The 15249-nt window shown below is 39.0% G+C and overlaps 2 protein-coding genes across 9 annotated transcripts in view; one reads left to right on the forward strand and one right to left on the reverse strand.

The window, feature by feature from the left end:
- The first annotated feature begins 5655 nt into the window (after window positions 1–5655).
- On the forward strand, window positions 5656–6145 carry LOC107511603 (small EDRK-rich factor 2-like). Its single transcript, XM_036229101.1, is given in 2 exon segments — window positions 5656–5870; window positions 5873–6145. Coding segments are annotated over 2 exon segments (177 nt in total). The 5' UTR covers window positions 5656–5734; the 3' UTR covers window positions 5914–6145.
- Window positions 6146–8718: 2573 nt separating this feature from the next.
- The window catches only part of DZANK1 (double zinc ribbon and ankyrin repeat domains 1), a 79103-nt gene continuing 72572 nt past the window's right edge, over window positions 8719–15249 (reverse strand). For all 8 annotated transcript variants that reach the window (XM_016146133.2, XM_016146129.2, XM_016146136.2 and 5 more), the window contains 2 exons: window positions 9941–10015; window positions 8719–9548 (listed from right to left, as the gene is read on the reverse strand). In XM_016146133.2, coding sequence (XP_016001619.2) covers window positions 9428–9548; window positions 9941–10015 — 196 coding nt within the window. In that variant the 3' untranslated portion in view covers window positions 8719–9427. The remainder of the gene's footprint in view (window positions 9549–9940; window positions 10016–15249) is intronic.

Raw genomic sequence — 15249 nt, forward strand, 5'->3', positions numbered from 1 at the left:
GAAGTACAAATTGGTAGTTACAAAATAGTCATGCAGATATGAAGTATAGTATAGGGAATATAGTCAATAATATTGTAATAACTGTGCATAGTGCCACGTGGATTCTAGACTAATTGGGGGGATCACTTCATAAATTATATAAATATCTAACCACTATGCTATACACCTGAATGTCGTCTCAGCTTGTGACAGAGATGCAAATGCATTGTTAGAAGACTGAGAAGATTGAGCTTCTAGTTAAAAGGATTTAAGATTGCAAGTTCTTCCAAATAAAGAAAGGAGTTCATGAACTTGTATGTCAAGTTTACATCACTATTTTCATTTATTTGTAACTGAAACTTAGTAATTCTTTAATACTTTTTGGCTATCAATGTAGGTGACAAACCTATGTATTATCGATGAAACATTAGTAAAAAAATAAAAGTATCAAATGGTATAAACCTTAAGATATTAGAAAAAGAAAAGCAAACTAAGCCCGACTAGAGGAGGAAGGAAATAATAAGAATTAGAGTGGAGATAAATGAAATTGAGACTAAAAACAATAGGAAAAAATCAATGGACCTAAAGTGGTTTTTTTGAAAAAAAATCAACTTGGACAAATATTTAGTGAGACTAAGAAACAAAGAGAGAAGATGCAAATAATATCAGAAATGAAAGTGGAGACATTATTACTGAAATAAAAATAATATAAGGACATACCATGAACAATTGTCTATTCAAAAAATTAGGTATCCTACATGAAAAGAGCAAATTCTAGAAAAAGATGGCCTACAGAAATTTCCTCAAGAATAGAAAATCTCAACAGATCTATAATGAGTAAAGAGAATCATTAAAAAAAAAAAAAAGCTTACTCTGGATGTAAGGATCTCAGAGGCATAGAGATGAACAATGGGGCACTCTAGGCTACCTCAAAGCACATGGATAGGATAATAGTAAGGAAATCAGCTTTGCCCTGGAGGAAATATATTCTTTCACTCACTCGATAGTCTGGATTGAAGGAATACTAACCTGCCTGCCTCCTCCATATCCTTATCCTTAGAGCAAAGCTTGGGAAAATAACCCCGACCCTTTATGCCCCTGTCTTTTATGTCAAGAAAACCTTCTGAAGTTATCGTAAACGTATCTGAGAGATGGGAGTTTTGGAAGTAACTAAGAAACTCTCCTAAATTTTGTTGACCAGGGACAAGCAGAAACCTGGGTCTAAAATACTCAAAATAGACAAGGGGAAAAACAACTGGGATGAGTTCTTGAGACTTCCTGCAGAAGGAAACTGAAGAATAATTTTAAATGATGCCCCGGATATATTTTCATGGCCCCATGCTCAGGATGCTTGAAGCTGAGGCCCTGGCCGCCAGTTAGGGAAGTCCCTGTTACTGGATCGAGCCAGAGAGAGTCTCACCATCTACAGGAGAAGTCAGTTTCAGACTGGAATGTTTGTGCTCCGAGTGTCCTGGTTGCATAGAACTGGTGACATTTAGGTATAATGTTCGATAAGATGGGAGCTTCTGGAACACTATGAGCACAGATGACTTATGGGACAAAACTGGAAACCAACCACAGAGAACACCATTTGTTTAAGCCAGTGGTTGCAAGGAGAAGAAGGAAAAGAATTGAGGAAAAATTTAGGAGATGCAGTCACAGGGCTTGATGATTGGATATGAATGGGAGAGAATAAATAACAGGGCATTGACTTAGGACTAGTACTCGCCCTAGGGACACAGTTCAGCAGTGTGATCCTCATTGTAGGTGATTTCTCTCTCCAAAATTTAGGAAGGGTTTTTAATAGTTTGGTTTAACTTTTAACTGCAAAACCCTTAAAATACTGCTTTATGATTTTCCCCATAATAAATGCATCCCACTGACAGATTCAGTATATGCATTTGAGACAGAGAGGGTGAAATCAGGCAGGAATTGTGATGACCCCTCAGTCTCTAAGTGACCTCCCTGGCTGAAAAAGTCACATACTTGCTTGTATAATGATGCTATGGTTTGGGGGGTGCAGGTGGGGGATACAATGAAATTAAACACACATAACAAAACGACAGTGCTATTTGCTCTGTTCTCTAGAGAATGGAGAAATATGGGAATGCGAGGTTGGATGTGCTGTCATTAAAATGGCACAAACACAGAAAGCACTGTGTATACTGCATGCTTCAATTAAATGTAAAGCCATGGTGTGTTCTTATTTCAGAACTTTGAAATGTGACATATAAGTAACATGGAAAGTAGCTTGAGTAAGAAATTTCAGTTTTTGTTAGATCTCAGAGAGAGACTTTCCATTGTACAGATAAATAATCTTGCATTTTGGCGCACTTTGCCCAGGTGTAAGAAGGCATTGTAGGGACTTGAATAAAGGGAGAGATAGTCAAAGCCACGTATAATAACGCTAAAAGGCTGAAAGGACAAGGGTGCCTGAACCTGGCTGTAATTCTATTTATCCTCCTAAGGGTGACTTGTGATCCCACTTGGCTGATAAGTGCATGCATAAATTCTGTGTATGCGCTACATTCGCTTTCTAAATGTCATGGCAAATCCTCAGGCATGGAGGTGACCCTTTATTTCGCCCTTTCTATCCCCAAAAGGCAGGCATACATTATGTGCTCACTAAATAACTCTTGATTGGATAATTTCAATTTCCTTCTAAAAGTTGATCTTTATTTTAAAGAATTTAGGAAATAAAAGAGTAGAAGAAGCAAATGAAATGAGGTTCCTTCTTTCACAGCAGGTAATATATTTCACAGCATATGGTGTAAAACCAGGATTTTTAAAATTAAGAAATAGATTTCGAATATTAATGAACAAAAATATTTATGTAAAGTAGTCTACACTTAGACATTTAGAAAACTATCTCTGGATGGTGGTATTCAGCAATTCTTCCTTCTTGAATTCTCTGCATTGTTTTCTTACAATTAGTGGTTTATGAAAAGAAACTATTTCAATAAAAGAAATAGTAAATTGTTTAGGCCGTCAACATTTGATAAAGCCTAAATATTCACTTTGACTATTAATGTATCCAAGAGGCAAAATATACTGCAACATTACATCTTATAACAACACACAAACCCACGTAACCAGGATATTATTTGAAATTTAAAACATTTAATTTGAAAATTTTAGGTTATAAAAGTTAATACCCAAATATTTTCTAGTCTACTGACACACATCCTTTGATTTTATTTTTTCTCCTTTTTTAAGTTTTTTCATCTTTATTGAAATATAATAGACAATTAGTTGCTTATATTTACATTATATAATTCAATGAGGTTTTTTTTTCAATTATAGTTGGCATAAAATAATATACCAGTTTCAGTTGTATAGCATAATGATCAAAGATCCACATAACTCACAAAATGATCACCCCACTAAATCGAGTGCCCCTCTTCTGCCTTACATGTTTATTGCAACATTATTAACCATCTTTCCCAGGCTACACTTTATTCAACGACTATCCATTTGTACCTCTTAATCCCTTTGCCTTTTTTTTGTCTTCCCCAACTCCCCTCCCATCTAGTATCCCTCTAAATAATCTCTGTATCTATGAGTTTATCTCGGCTTTTGTTGTTGTCATTGCTGATTTTGTTCTTTAAATTCCACATGTACATGAAATCATGCAATATTTGTCTTTTTCTATCTTACTTATTTCATTCAGCTCAATACCATCTAGGTCCATCAAGGCAATATCTTTTTCCATCCTCTTCCCTTTAGTCTGTATGTGTCTTTTATCTGAAATGAGTCTCTTGTAGGCAGCATATGTAGGGGTCTTGTTATCTTATCCATTCAGCCACTCTGTCTTTTGATTGGAGCACTTAATTCTTTTCCATTTGAAGTGCTTTTTGATAGGAATGTAGTAATTACCGTTTTTTATTCATGTTCTTGGTACATGTTTTTTCTTCTTAAAGAAGTCCTGCCAACATTTCCTGTAATACTGGCTTGGTAGTGATAATTCCTTTAGCTTATTTTTGTCTGGGAAGCTCTTTACCTGTCTTTCGACTCTAAATGATAGCTTTGCTGAATAAAGTATTCTTGGTTGTAGATCCTGTAGATGTCAAATATTTTTTGCCAAGCCCTTTTGTCCTGCATAGTTTCTTCAGAGAGATCAGGTGGAAGTCTTATGGGTACTTCCTTGTAGGTAACTAACTGCTTTGCTCTTGCTGCCTTTAAGATGATCTCTTTGTATTTAACCTTTGGCATTTTAATTATGATGTGTCTTGGTGAGGGCCTCTTTGTGTTACTGGTTTTTGGAACTCTCTGAGCTTCCTGGGGTTTTATGTCTGTCTATTTCCTTCACCAGGTTTGGGAAGTTTTCCATTATTATTAGCTCTTCAACATCTTGTTTTCCTTCTGGTACCCCTATGACACAGATATTTTTATCTTTGTTTCCCATAGGCTCCTTAAATTATTATTATAGTCTTGGCTTCTTTTTTCTTGCCATTCTGATTGAGTGTCCTCGGCTTTCCCATCCTATATATAGGTCATTTGATCTTCTTCTTTATTCACTTTGTTTATTCCATTTAATATACTTCTCATCTCAGATAATGTGTTCTTCATTTCTGACTTTTCCATTTCCATTTTTATGTTTTTTTTTAAATCTCTTTGTTGAAGTTTTCACTGAACTTAGATACTCTTTCCATAAGTTCATTGAGCATCTTTACAACCAGTGTTTTGAACTCTGCATCTGTTAGATTGCTTGACTCCATTATTTCTGGATCTCTGTTCTGTTCTCTCATATGATTTCTACTTCTTTGTCTTCCCATTATGGCTGCCTTTCTGTGTCTGTTCTATGTACCAAGCAAAGCTCATAAGTCTCCTGGTCTTATTAGTGTGGATTTGTGTAGTAGGCGTCCAGTGGCACAGTCCTGAGAGGGGTTTTGCTGCAGGCAAAATTTAGCCAAACCTGTGCCACCTGTTAAGATTCAGCAAGCAATCCACAGATGTTGTGTTTGTAGTTGCCTCAAAAGGCCACACCAGAAACTGAGGCCAGCTGCCACTAGTGTGAGTCTTGGAGCTGGTTCAGCAGGAGAACCTGACTCGCTGTGGATACACTTGGATGTGGCTTGGGTAAGGAGGAGTTTCAGGGAATCCTCTGGGCAGAGCAACCTCTGTTATTCAGTTTGATGACATCTCAGCTATGGCTACACTGTGTCTGCACCCTGGAAGCCTGGGAGGACTTAACAGAGGAGCAATGGATACTGCCGGCATTTCTGACTAGGAGAGAGCCTTGCCTCGAGCCCTCCTGAAAATTCAGTGTCTCCCTGTAAATCTCTGGTGCCCCTCATGCAGCTGACCTGGTACTGGTGCTCAGAGCAAGCAGGTCCATCACAGCGAGTCCACTCGCTGACACAGCCCCTTTAAGAGGTGTTGGCAGCTGCCGCCTCTGTCTCAGCCACTGAGACCAGCAGCCTCACTTCTTCTCCCCCTCCTACCTTCTACCATTGCAGGATGATTAATTATTTCTCTCCCTAGTTGTAGTGCTTCTGTTCATCCAGACCCCAGATTACTTTCCTTGCTGTTTGCTCTGTGTTTCTGTCACAACTTTGATTTGGTCACAAGAGGGATTAACAAAGCCTCTGTCATCTACGCCATTTCCCCCCCTATTATTAACTCCTATGTTTTAAAACCACTCTAGAATATTGGAAAAAATAAAAGGTTGTGACATTGTAAGCCTAGCATTACACTGGTTCCAAATAAATAACAAAATGATAAATATAGGTCAAATTCATTTATTGCCATCGCCATGACCTGCAATAACCAGCACGAACTCACCTGCCAGAAGAATATGAAAAAGCATAGAGATTCAGTTAAGGGAAAGCACCAAGATGACAGCTTTTCTGCTGCCGCCCACAAGCAGGATGACTCAGAGATCATGCAGCAGAGCAGAAAAAGGCAAACGAGTAGAAGGAAGAACCCAAGTAGCTTTGTGGCTTCGTGTCCAAGTGTCTTGACCTTCGCCTGTGTGTCTTGAGCCAGTCCTACCACACTCACACTTTTTTCCCGTAGTGCTCACAGTTTCCAGCACTGACGGCATTCCCTTTACTCTGAGTGTGCGGTGGGTCCCTTTTGTCCTTCCTTCCCTTCAGGTAGCCTCTTTCGCCCTTGGCCACTCCTGTGGGTAAGGGGGTTACCCCTTCCCAGTGTTTTTTTTATTCCTCTGGGTCTTACCCCCAAAGTATTAAAAGTCACTTTTTAATTAAAAAAAAAAAAAAGACATAATAACTCTAAACAGATTAAAATGAAATCCAAGAATGGAATTTAGGAAGAACATGTATTCATCCCAGCAATGGAAGCTTGATTCAAAAACATACTATCAATATAAATAAAAAATTAAGTTTATTTCGATGGGTGCTGAAAAATCATTAACATGTAGTTTTGATTCCTGATATCTTAGTAACTTAGAAATAAGTAGAAACTAACATTGACTACTAGAAAATTTACAATTATATATGTGGCTCGAATTATAATTTTATTACATAGCACTACTCTAGACTCTAGAAGATATTTAGCTTCTAGAGGATGTAAAGAACTCCAAATCAGAAAGAAAAATATACAGAACTTAATTGGCCAATAAACAAATAGGAACTTACTCAACTCTATAGTAAGGAGGGAATGGCAAACTCCAGACTAGTGGAGCGCTGTGGGGCATGGAATGCAGCCACGAAGAGAGACAACTGGGCCTTGGGAGGAGATGGCAGTGGGTGCAGATGCAGGGAGGGCACAGTGGTCTAAGCCAGCAGCCACTAGGCATTTGGCTGTTTATCGCCCCCTTGAGGATCAGGCTGTAGCACCTGGCGCCCTGAGTACTGACCACAGGGCCTGAACCTAGCCTCCATGGTAGGGGCTCAAAGGTCAGCCTCCTGCTGCCCTCCTGCCCCCTGGATACTGGCTGTCTGGTGAGTGTGGGCAGCTTCCGGCGACTGGGTCAGGAACCTGTGCAACTCCAGGGAATCCATAAAGATGCACAACTCAGATACCACCCTCCACCCCCGCCCAAGGCAGGGCTAGCTGCCTGGCTGCAGGGAGAGCAGGTAGTGGACAGGGTAACAGACCACCTCTGGCCATTAGCAACTTCAGGGTCAGCCTCATGTTGCTGCCTCACCTGAGGTCACACCTTTCTTAGGGTAGCTCTCTCACCTAGTGACTGAGCTATAGCTGTCAAGGCACTGTGGGACACTTATGGGCAGTCTTCTTCTCCAGCCCCTTTCCCCAGGGGTGGCTGAGGGTTTGCTGGGCCTGCATCACTGACCTTTCCCTCTGCACAGTCCCTTCCTTCCTTTCACAAGTGTTGATCTCCAATAAACACACATCCCCTTCCATCCCAAATGGTCTCAGCCTGGGACAAGTTCTGTGACAAAGGACACCAATGTCTCTTACAAGTCACCTGCAACCATGAGGAAAAAGGAGGGAGATATGTCCCCATGGGGTCTATTTTGTCCTTACCCATCCCCATTCATGCCTACCTTTTCTTCCCTACTGCGATCCTGCTGAGATATGGCGATTCCAGCCACAACCAGCCTCACTCATTCAAACAGCTGCACATGGCCCAATTTCTTTAATGAATCCTTTTTTTAAATGAATCGTTATCACTTATAGTAGTAGTCTGTTCCCTTACTAATCCCTGATACAGTGTCATTAGGAAAAGTAGAGCTTCATAGAGGACAAGAAATTATATGAAATTTGAAATTGAAAGGCCCTGGCTGAAACACGTGTATTTAATTTTCCTGAAAACACGTAGTTCAATGTTTGTATGTTTTATGTTACCCTGTTGGCTTTCATCAGAATGTTCCTGGATTTGAACCTGTGTTCTTGCATCTTAAATATTGAATTAATTGCTCATGTTTAAATGAGGTTTGATTCTGAAGGAGTAAATTTCTAGGGTGATTTGTGCTGGTCATGGGCTGTAGCAAATGGAAAGAGCCTTACTGTGAGATGTCAGGTGTGTGTTTTGCCTCTAGGGAAACCCAAAGAATGGTAAAGACATGGTTCTTGCACCCAAAGAATGGTAAAGATGTGGTTCTTGCACTCAGGGTATGAAAGTTTCCCTCAAGAGCTCTGACAGGATTGTTTCTGGAAGACATTGATCCTTGGGGCCCTCCCTGCTCCGAGAGGTCTGTGGAGATCATCTGGAACTCCACACAGTGCTCCCCGAGCCTCAATTCTGGAGCCTGTGGGGTGTGAGCCACACAAGAGTCTAGTGACTTAAACCCCTCTCTGGGTGTGACGGCTGTTGTTTCACTCCACCTCCTAAATTTCAGATCTTATGCAGTTTCTCTTGTAGCCAACCCTGGACTGAGCTATAAGGGAAGAGAACTCTGGGAAAGATTGTCCAGGCTGAGCAGAGCTGATATGGTGCAAACCCACCCAGACACCAAATCAACTGATCACACTCCACAGGTCTCCTCAGAGACTGGCTACCCTTGCAGCATCCCCACCAGGACAGATTGCCAAGGTTCTGAACAGGGGAGCCAGTGCCAGCCCTTGACTCCACTGGGGGCTTAGATTCCAGACTCTGTACCTGCCCTCCTTATAGACAGTCACTCACTCATGGGAAATAAAGGGATGATAGCAACCACCTCAACAAAGTCTGATGCTTATTGTGCTAAATTAATTATTCAGTATTAATGAATATTCCGGTTATATACATTAACAGAAACAATTTAGGGGCTTCACAATTCAAGCACCCAAAGATTGAAATCATAATCTGAAAAAAGAAATGAGTCAAAATTACACATTCCTGCAAATGGCTTATTCAAAGCTTATTTGTCACCAAAGAACAAACCATAATAGAAATATTGATAACAAGAAAAAAAAAACTTTTACATAAACTCAATCTTTATATACTACCTACAAGATATATCAAGCAAAAGAACAAGATGCAGAAAAGGTGTGGTTTGCTCCTATCTGTCTTAAAAGAGAGAAAAGAATATGTATGTGTTATCTACATTTATATTTATGTATATTCTATATATGTATATATGCATGTAGTAGATATATGTGCTTATATAATCCTATACCATTTCTGGAGAGAGGTGGCTCTGGTGTCATTGGGGGCCTCAGAGAAGGCGAAGTAGGTGGCTGTTGGACAGAAGCGGGAGGGAGCTTTTTCACTACATAATACTTTATACTTTTAACCTTTGACCATGTGCAATTATTATCTATTAAAAAATAAACTTAAAAGAAAATTCTTAAATAAGCAGCAATAAATCATTAAAAACACACATTAAATTCATCACCATCCAGGGCACATTGGAAATGCCCATGTGGCATTGGTGGCTTACACTGTCATATAGTTAAAAAAAAAAAAATCTTATGCGTTCCTTTCAACATCAATTCCCAAACCTCAAATATACATTTCAGAAGGAAATGAACAAAGAACAGCCAAAGCTGGATGGCTTCTTTAAGTGAAGCCCCATGGAGGCCTCAGGTCTAACAGTCATCCATCCAGGCCAAGCTGAGCAGCAAAGAGCGAGGTGATGAGGTCATCCCCAACTGTCAGAGCCAGGTCATGGGCTGTCTGGCCTCTTGTGTTCTTCTTCTGAATGCTTGCATTGCATCTGCAAAAGGAACAGAGATGTATTGAAGGACGTGAACACTGGACCTGAAGGCCTGGTTCTTCCCTGACACGGAGTCCAGTCTGGGAGCCTCCTGGCCCCACCTTCCCTAGCCTGTCCCCAAGAGGCCACAATAACTCCTCCTCTCAAGGGTGGCTCTACCCTAAAAGCTTTTGAGGGACTCTGATTTCAAATGTTCAGTTGCTAATCCTGGTCATTGGCTCCCACTGCATCAAAGTCCTACAACCAAGTGTGTTTAAGGGGGGCGACTTAATGCCTGGGATCCTTGGCGGGATGGTGGCCTCCATTCACAGGGTGAACTGTTCAGGGCCCTCTGAAATCAGCAGGGGAATCTGTGGCCCTCAGAAGTCTCCAACAGAGACCAGAGAACATACCGTAGTAAAGCACTGACACACTCCCTTCCTGCCAGGCCGAGCAGAGCTGCTTCATGAAGAGCTGTATTTTGAAGCCTGTTTGAGAAAAAAAAAAACTCATTCTGGGTAAATCTTTAGTTAGCATCATTAAGCATATGACCAAAGGGGGCCTTGTTTTCACCTAATAACCTACTTAACTAACCTGAGACAATCTCTTGGGTCTCCCCTCTCTCCCTCCTCCCCTAGGATATGATGATGATGGGTAAGCTTGGATATTAGATAGAAACCAAAAAGTCTATAAACACATTCATTTTTTTAAAGGTGAGAAACTCTACAATGATCTGGTTTGTATTTGATTTTAAAAATTCTAATAAACAGTATTTTAGTAAATGTCCTGCCAGAGTTTATGGAGCATATTGGACATAGTCTCACCTTGGCTTAGCCCTCTTGGGCATTGTCTATATGATAATAACCTTTCGGGGCTGAGGCTCCTATTCTTGTATTGGAAAAATGATCTTGGTTTCAGTGAGTTTAGTTTGCATGATAGGAAGCAAACACCAATCTTAGAACCCAGAGGACAAGCCTGAGAGGTCATACGGAGCATATTTTATTACATGGTAGACTGTTTATCCACTTTGCCTGGTCAGGTTCGGCCCAGAGAGGGACCAGTGGATGGCATCTGAGAAAAACCCTCAGTACCAAAGAGAAAAACTGAGACACACAAACATAAGAAATTTAAAACAAGATGAAAACCTAATTGGTTTGACTGAAGATGATGACTGAAGACAGTATCAGACAAAAACATGAGGCTATGAAAAAGACACAATCGGAATAAACAGTAGCTCTTAGAAAGTAAAAATATGATTGTTGCAATGAAAAGTAGTCATAGGAGAGTTAAAAAAATCTCTTAAAACAGAGAAAAAGGGAGATGAAAAACTAGAAAAAAGAAAAATAAAGAAGAGTAATTCAAGAGAGTCAGCACCAAACTTATAGAAATTCAAGAGAATCAGAAAAAATGGAGGTGAGAAAGTTCTAAAGAGATAATGGAAGAAATTTTCCCTGAACTAAAGGGAGACATAACTTTTTAAACTAAAATGGCCAGCTGAGTGAATGAAAAACAGCACATCAAAAAACACCATTGTGAAATTTCAGAACATTAAGGATAAATACTTCCAAAAAGAACAAATAAGTCACAAATGAACAAGAACTTGCTGTAAAATTGCCCATTGCTTCATGGGCAATGATGGAAACTAAAAATTGAAAGAGCAGGCTTTCTTAGACTTGAGAAAAATTATTTTGATCACAGGAATGAATATCAAAGTCTTAATCAAGAGTGACGAGAAAATATAGTTACTTTTAGACCATTCGAGGGCTCAGAAAGTTTTTCTCTACACCTTTTCTGAAGAAGCCACCTGAGGCCACCCTCTAACCTGACAAGGGTCAAAACCAAGAAAGAGGAAAATGTGAACAATAACTACAGAAGGTTTCCAATGAAAAGAAATCCCATGAGGCATCTCATCTTCAAAGAAATTTGACTTTCCCAATTGTTCAAGAGCTGCATTTAACACTAAGTAAGACTCATTACGATCTCAGCATCTTGAGTTTATAGCCAGCAGAACAATCCAAGAAAAATGTTCACATAGATTCTGCAAACCATTTTTTTTTAATTTTTATACTGGATTAATAATTTTGATTTTTGGAATTATTGTGTCAGCTTTCTCCCTGGATCACAAAATGTTTCCTCTTGAAATGACAATAATTGCTACTGCCATTATTTTTCTTATCATTGTCAGCATGATAAACTGATGTATGCCGAAATTCAGAGGAATTTACTGTTCCCCAACTTAAAGAATCACGGAGGTGTAGAATTGAACACATTGAAATTTAGGCTTTAGCAACTGAGAAACCAACAGTCAGCACTTGCCTATAATCTTATCCGAAATCTGGATATCTCTAAGGAAGGTGTCCCCAACCCCTGGGCCACCAACCTAGTCTGTGGCCTGTTAGGAACCAGGCCACACAGCAGGAGGTGAGCAGCAGGCCAGTGAGTGAAGCTTCATCTGCATTTGCAGCCAGCCTTTCCCCAGCACTAGCATCACTGCCTCAGCTCCAGCTCAGATCATCAGGCATTAGATTCTCATAGGAGCCCCCGTCCCCAGTGCCAAAAAGGTTGGGGACCACTGTTCTAGAGCTTTGGACCTTTTTAAAGTCTCTTGAGCATTTTTTAAAAAGAATAAACACTGGTTCTTAAAAAAGTAAAAAAATCCCATAATGACCTCTGTACAGCAGAGCTGGAAAGCTGTCAAGCAAAACCTGAATAAGACGTATACTCCAAGAAGACTGTCTCTAAGAATGGCACTGAAAAAGTAAGAAATCAGATATAACTATGGATATAGCAGAGGCATGTTCTTTTTCAAACCAGAAATAACAAAGGCAATTAGAAAGTCCAGAAAAATCAAAGACACAAAAATTATGCAAGTTATTCACAGTTTATAAAAGAAAATGAGATCTGACACGATCCTGAATAATTGACGGTATGTAAGGAGAATCCATTTCACATTTCTGATAAGACAATTCTACTTTGAGTGGCCAAGGGTTCATTATCCTGAACAAAAAAATGTAGTCATAGCATACCACTTGGCTCTGCAATGCACAATATTTATGTAGCTATTATAATACAATTTTTTCTCTGTACTTTTCAACTACTGGAACAAATAATACAAACTGTTTTAAATCTAACTGTTTTAAATATAAGTGTGATAGGCCTTGTAAAACGTAAGCATATACTAATACAAGTTGTGAGAAGGAAGGGTAAGGAGAGATTGAGGTAAAGGTTGGGAGTACCAATATAAGGTTATATGCACTTATATACAAGGCAGTCAAGAAATATTGAGAGATGATGGTCAAAATATAGGAGTTTAGGCATATTATTTATACTTATAACAGTAATTATTAATAACAGTAATTAGTAAAGGAACCAAAAATAGTAATAGAATGATCAAAACATGAAGGTGGGGATGGAAACCATCAGGTGGGGTGAGTGAGCCAGATCATCTATCACAGCAAGAATCAACAGATAATGTCTAAGCATGCCAAATCAGGAAGTATCAGTTTAAGTGTATTGTTTAGTGATAGATATGCAGCTGACTCTCAGGAGAACTTAAAAATATTTAAATGTAGTTGTCCCTAGGGACAAGGAATGGGCATAAGAAGTGAGGGTAAAGGAGGACTGCTAAACCCTTATATAAGATTTGATTTTTCAATCATGTGCACATCTTACTTTGATAAAATTTAAAAAATTATTTGGTACGTAAGTACAATTTTTAAACTCTCTCTAATGGACTAATCATAAAGAAGGCACTCTCATTTGACTCGACCAAAAATAAATGAATCTGGTGAACAAACCTCTCCAACACTGTTCTGCATCTAAAGCAAGTCTATTCCAGACTAATTCTGTCCTAGGGGTAGGGGTGGGACCTTTTCCAGCCATGCCCGCTATTCTCCTACCTGGCTTTATTTTCTTTGTAGCACTTCTCATTATCTGAAATTACTGATTTATTTGCTTACTGTTTATTGTCTGTCTCTTCCACTAAACATTGTTTTCATCCCTGTTGTATCTCTATCACCTAAAATGGTGACTGGTATATAGTAGGTGCTCAATAACCACTAGCAAAATGAATACACTAATGAAAAGAATGAACAGACAAACAAATTAAGGGAAGGGTATTGCCTCTAAGATTGAAACCCATATAGGTTGCAAAAATTTTAGGTAAATATGACTATGAATGTCCCCATTCAGTTGTGGCAGGGTAACTCCTTGCCTGATTTAAACACCAGAATCTGAACTGTCTACTTAAATAGATGGCTTTCCATTTTCCAAAGTAAATGAAAAACTTAGTACTTTTACTGATTTTCATTGCAACAGCACTCTAAGCATTAAACCATCCTACAGTTTTTAGATCTTATCTAGCTTTAAATCTTACCATTCACGTAATTACAGCTACTGAAATAACTTATTTGGCCAAGGCTCCTGGTGTCAAGCAAATCTAAACAGTATGATCAGCTAGTTTCTCCTCATATTCCCACCCTTAAAAGCAATAAATGAACATGTCAAAGCAATGTGCCTTATGACAGAATTTCCGTGAATTTCCAAAGGTTTGCCCATTGGTTCCATATAAATAGTTCCTTCAAGCAACTAAGATTTGGGAATCAACCCTCATATTATTGTTGGTAATGACGATGACATTAATGATGATTATTAGTTTATTAGATCGACATAACTGACCCATATCCCCTATGTCTGACAGCTATGTGAGGCCATCTCCTTACCGAGGGCCATGTTAGATTGTCTCTTAAAAGCTCGATGTATGTTAATAGTCTCTAGATCCTTGCTACTCAAACTGTCGTACCTGGACCATTGGCATCTCCTGAGAACATGTTAGTAATGCAGAATCTCAGCTCTTCCCCCTAGATCTATTAAATGAGCATTTTGACAAGATCCTTGGGTGATCCATATGCACATTAAATTATGAGAAGCATTTATCAAGTTCATCTTCTTAGTGTTTGATATGTTAAAAAAATACATCATGCTCTTTTTTTTTTAATATGAAAGCTCAGACTTAGGAAGACTTGGTGACATCTATTAATGGTAATAGAATATAGAACTTAAATTAACTTAAATTCTATTAGCCATTTCTAATACTTTTCACCCTGGGTTTCTGTTATTTAAGGTCCCACTCATCCTCATATCCTATGTCAATTATCGTGTAGTTGATATTTTCCATTCAAAGCCTGGTTATCTTTTTCATAATCACAGCATCATGACTGTTACCATTTATTAATGTCCAATTATTAGGCTCTTCAAGGAACTACAAATACATGATCTCACTTTCTCCTACAACCAATTCTATAATATGTTATTACTATCCCCATTTTACTGATGAAAAAACCTAGCAAGAGGAATGTCCATTTCCTATACATTTTGCTCTCTCCCACATCTAAGCTGTCCTCTGTCACTACAGAAGAGTCTGTTTTCCCTCTCTCTGTTAATCTCTTCCTTATCTTTTATCCATCCTTCCTTTCCAGTGGCATATGGCTTGTTTGTCACTTCCTTCCTCAAAGTATATGGGCCTTTATAAGGCATTTACTATTTGAACTTAGATATATTCACGGGGTTGCCGCATCTCATAAGTAGATTTATGATCTTATTCCTTCACAACTCTTCCTAAACTGAAAGCAGAGTATGCACTCTATTTGCAGTATAGTTTTGGAAAATGATGAATTGTGACTTTGCCAACTCTAATTTTGTACATTGCTCATCAAACAATGTA

The sequence above is a fragment of the Rousettus aegyptiacus genome, unplaced genomic scaffold (assembly GCF_014176215.1).
Source record: "Rousettus aegyptiacus isolate mRouAeg1 unplaced genomic scaffold, mRouAeg1.p scaffold_m13_p_12, whole genome shotgun sequence".
NCBI classification, from domain to species: Eukaryota; Metazoa; Chordata; class Mammalia; order Chiroptera; family Pteropodidae; genus Rousettus; species Rousettus aegyptiacus.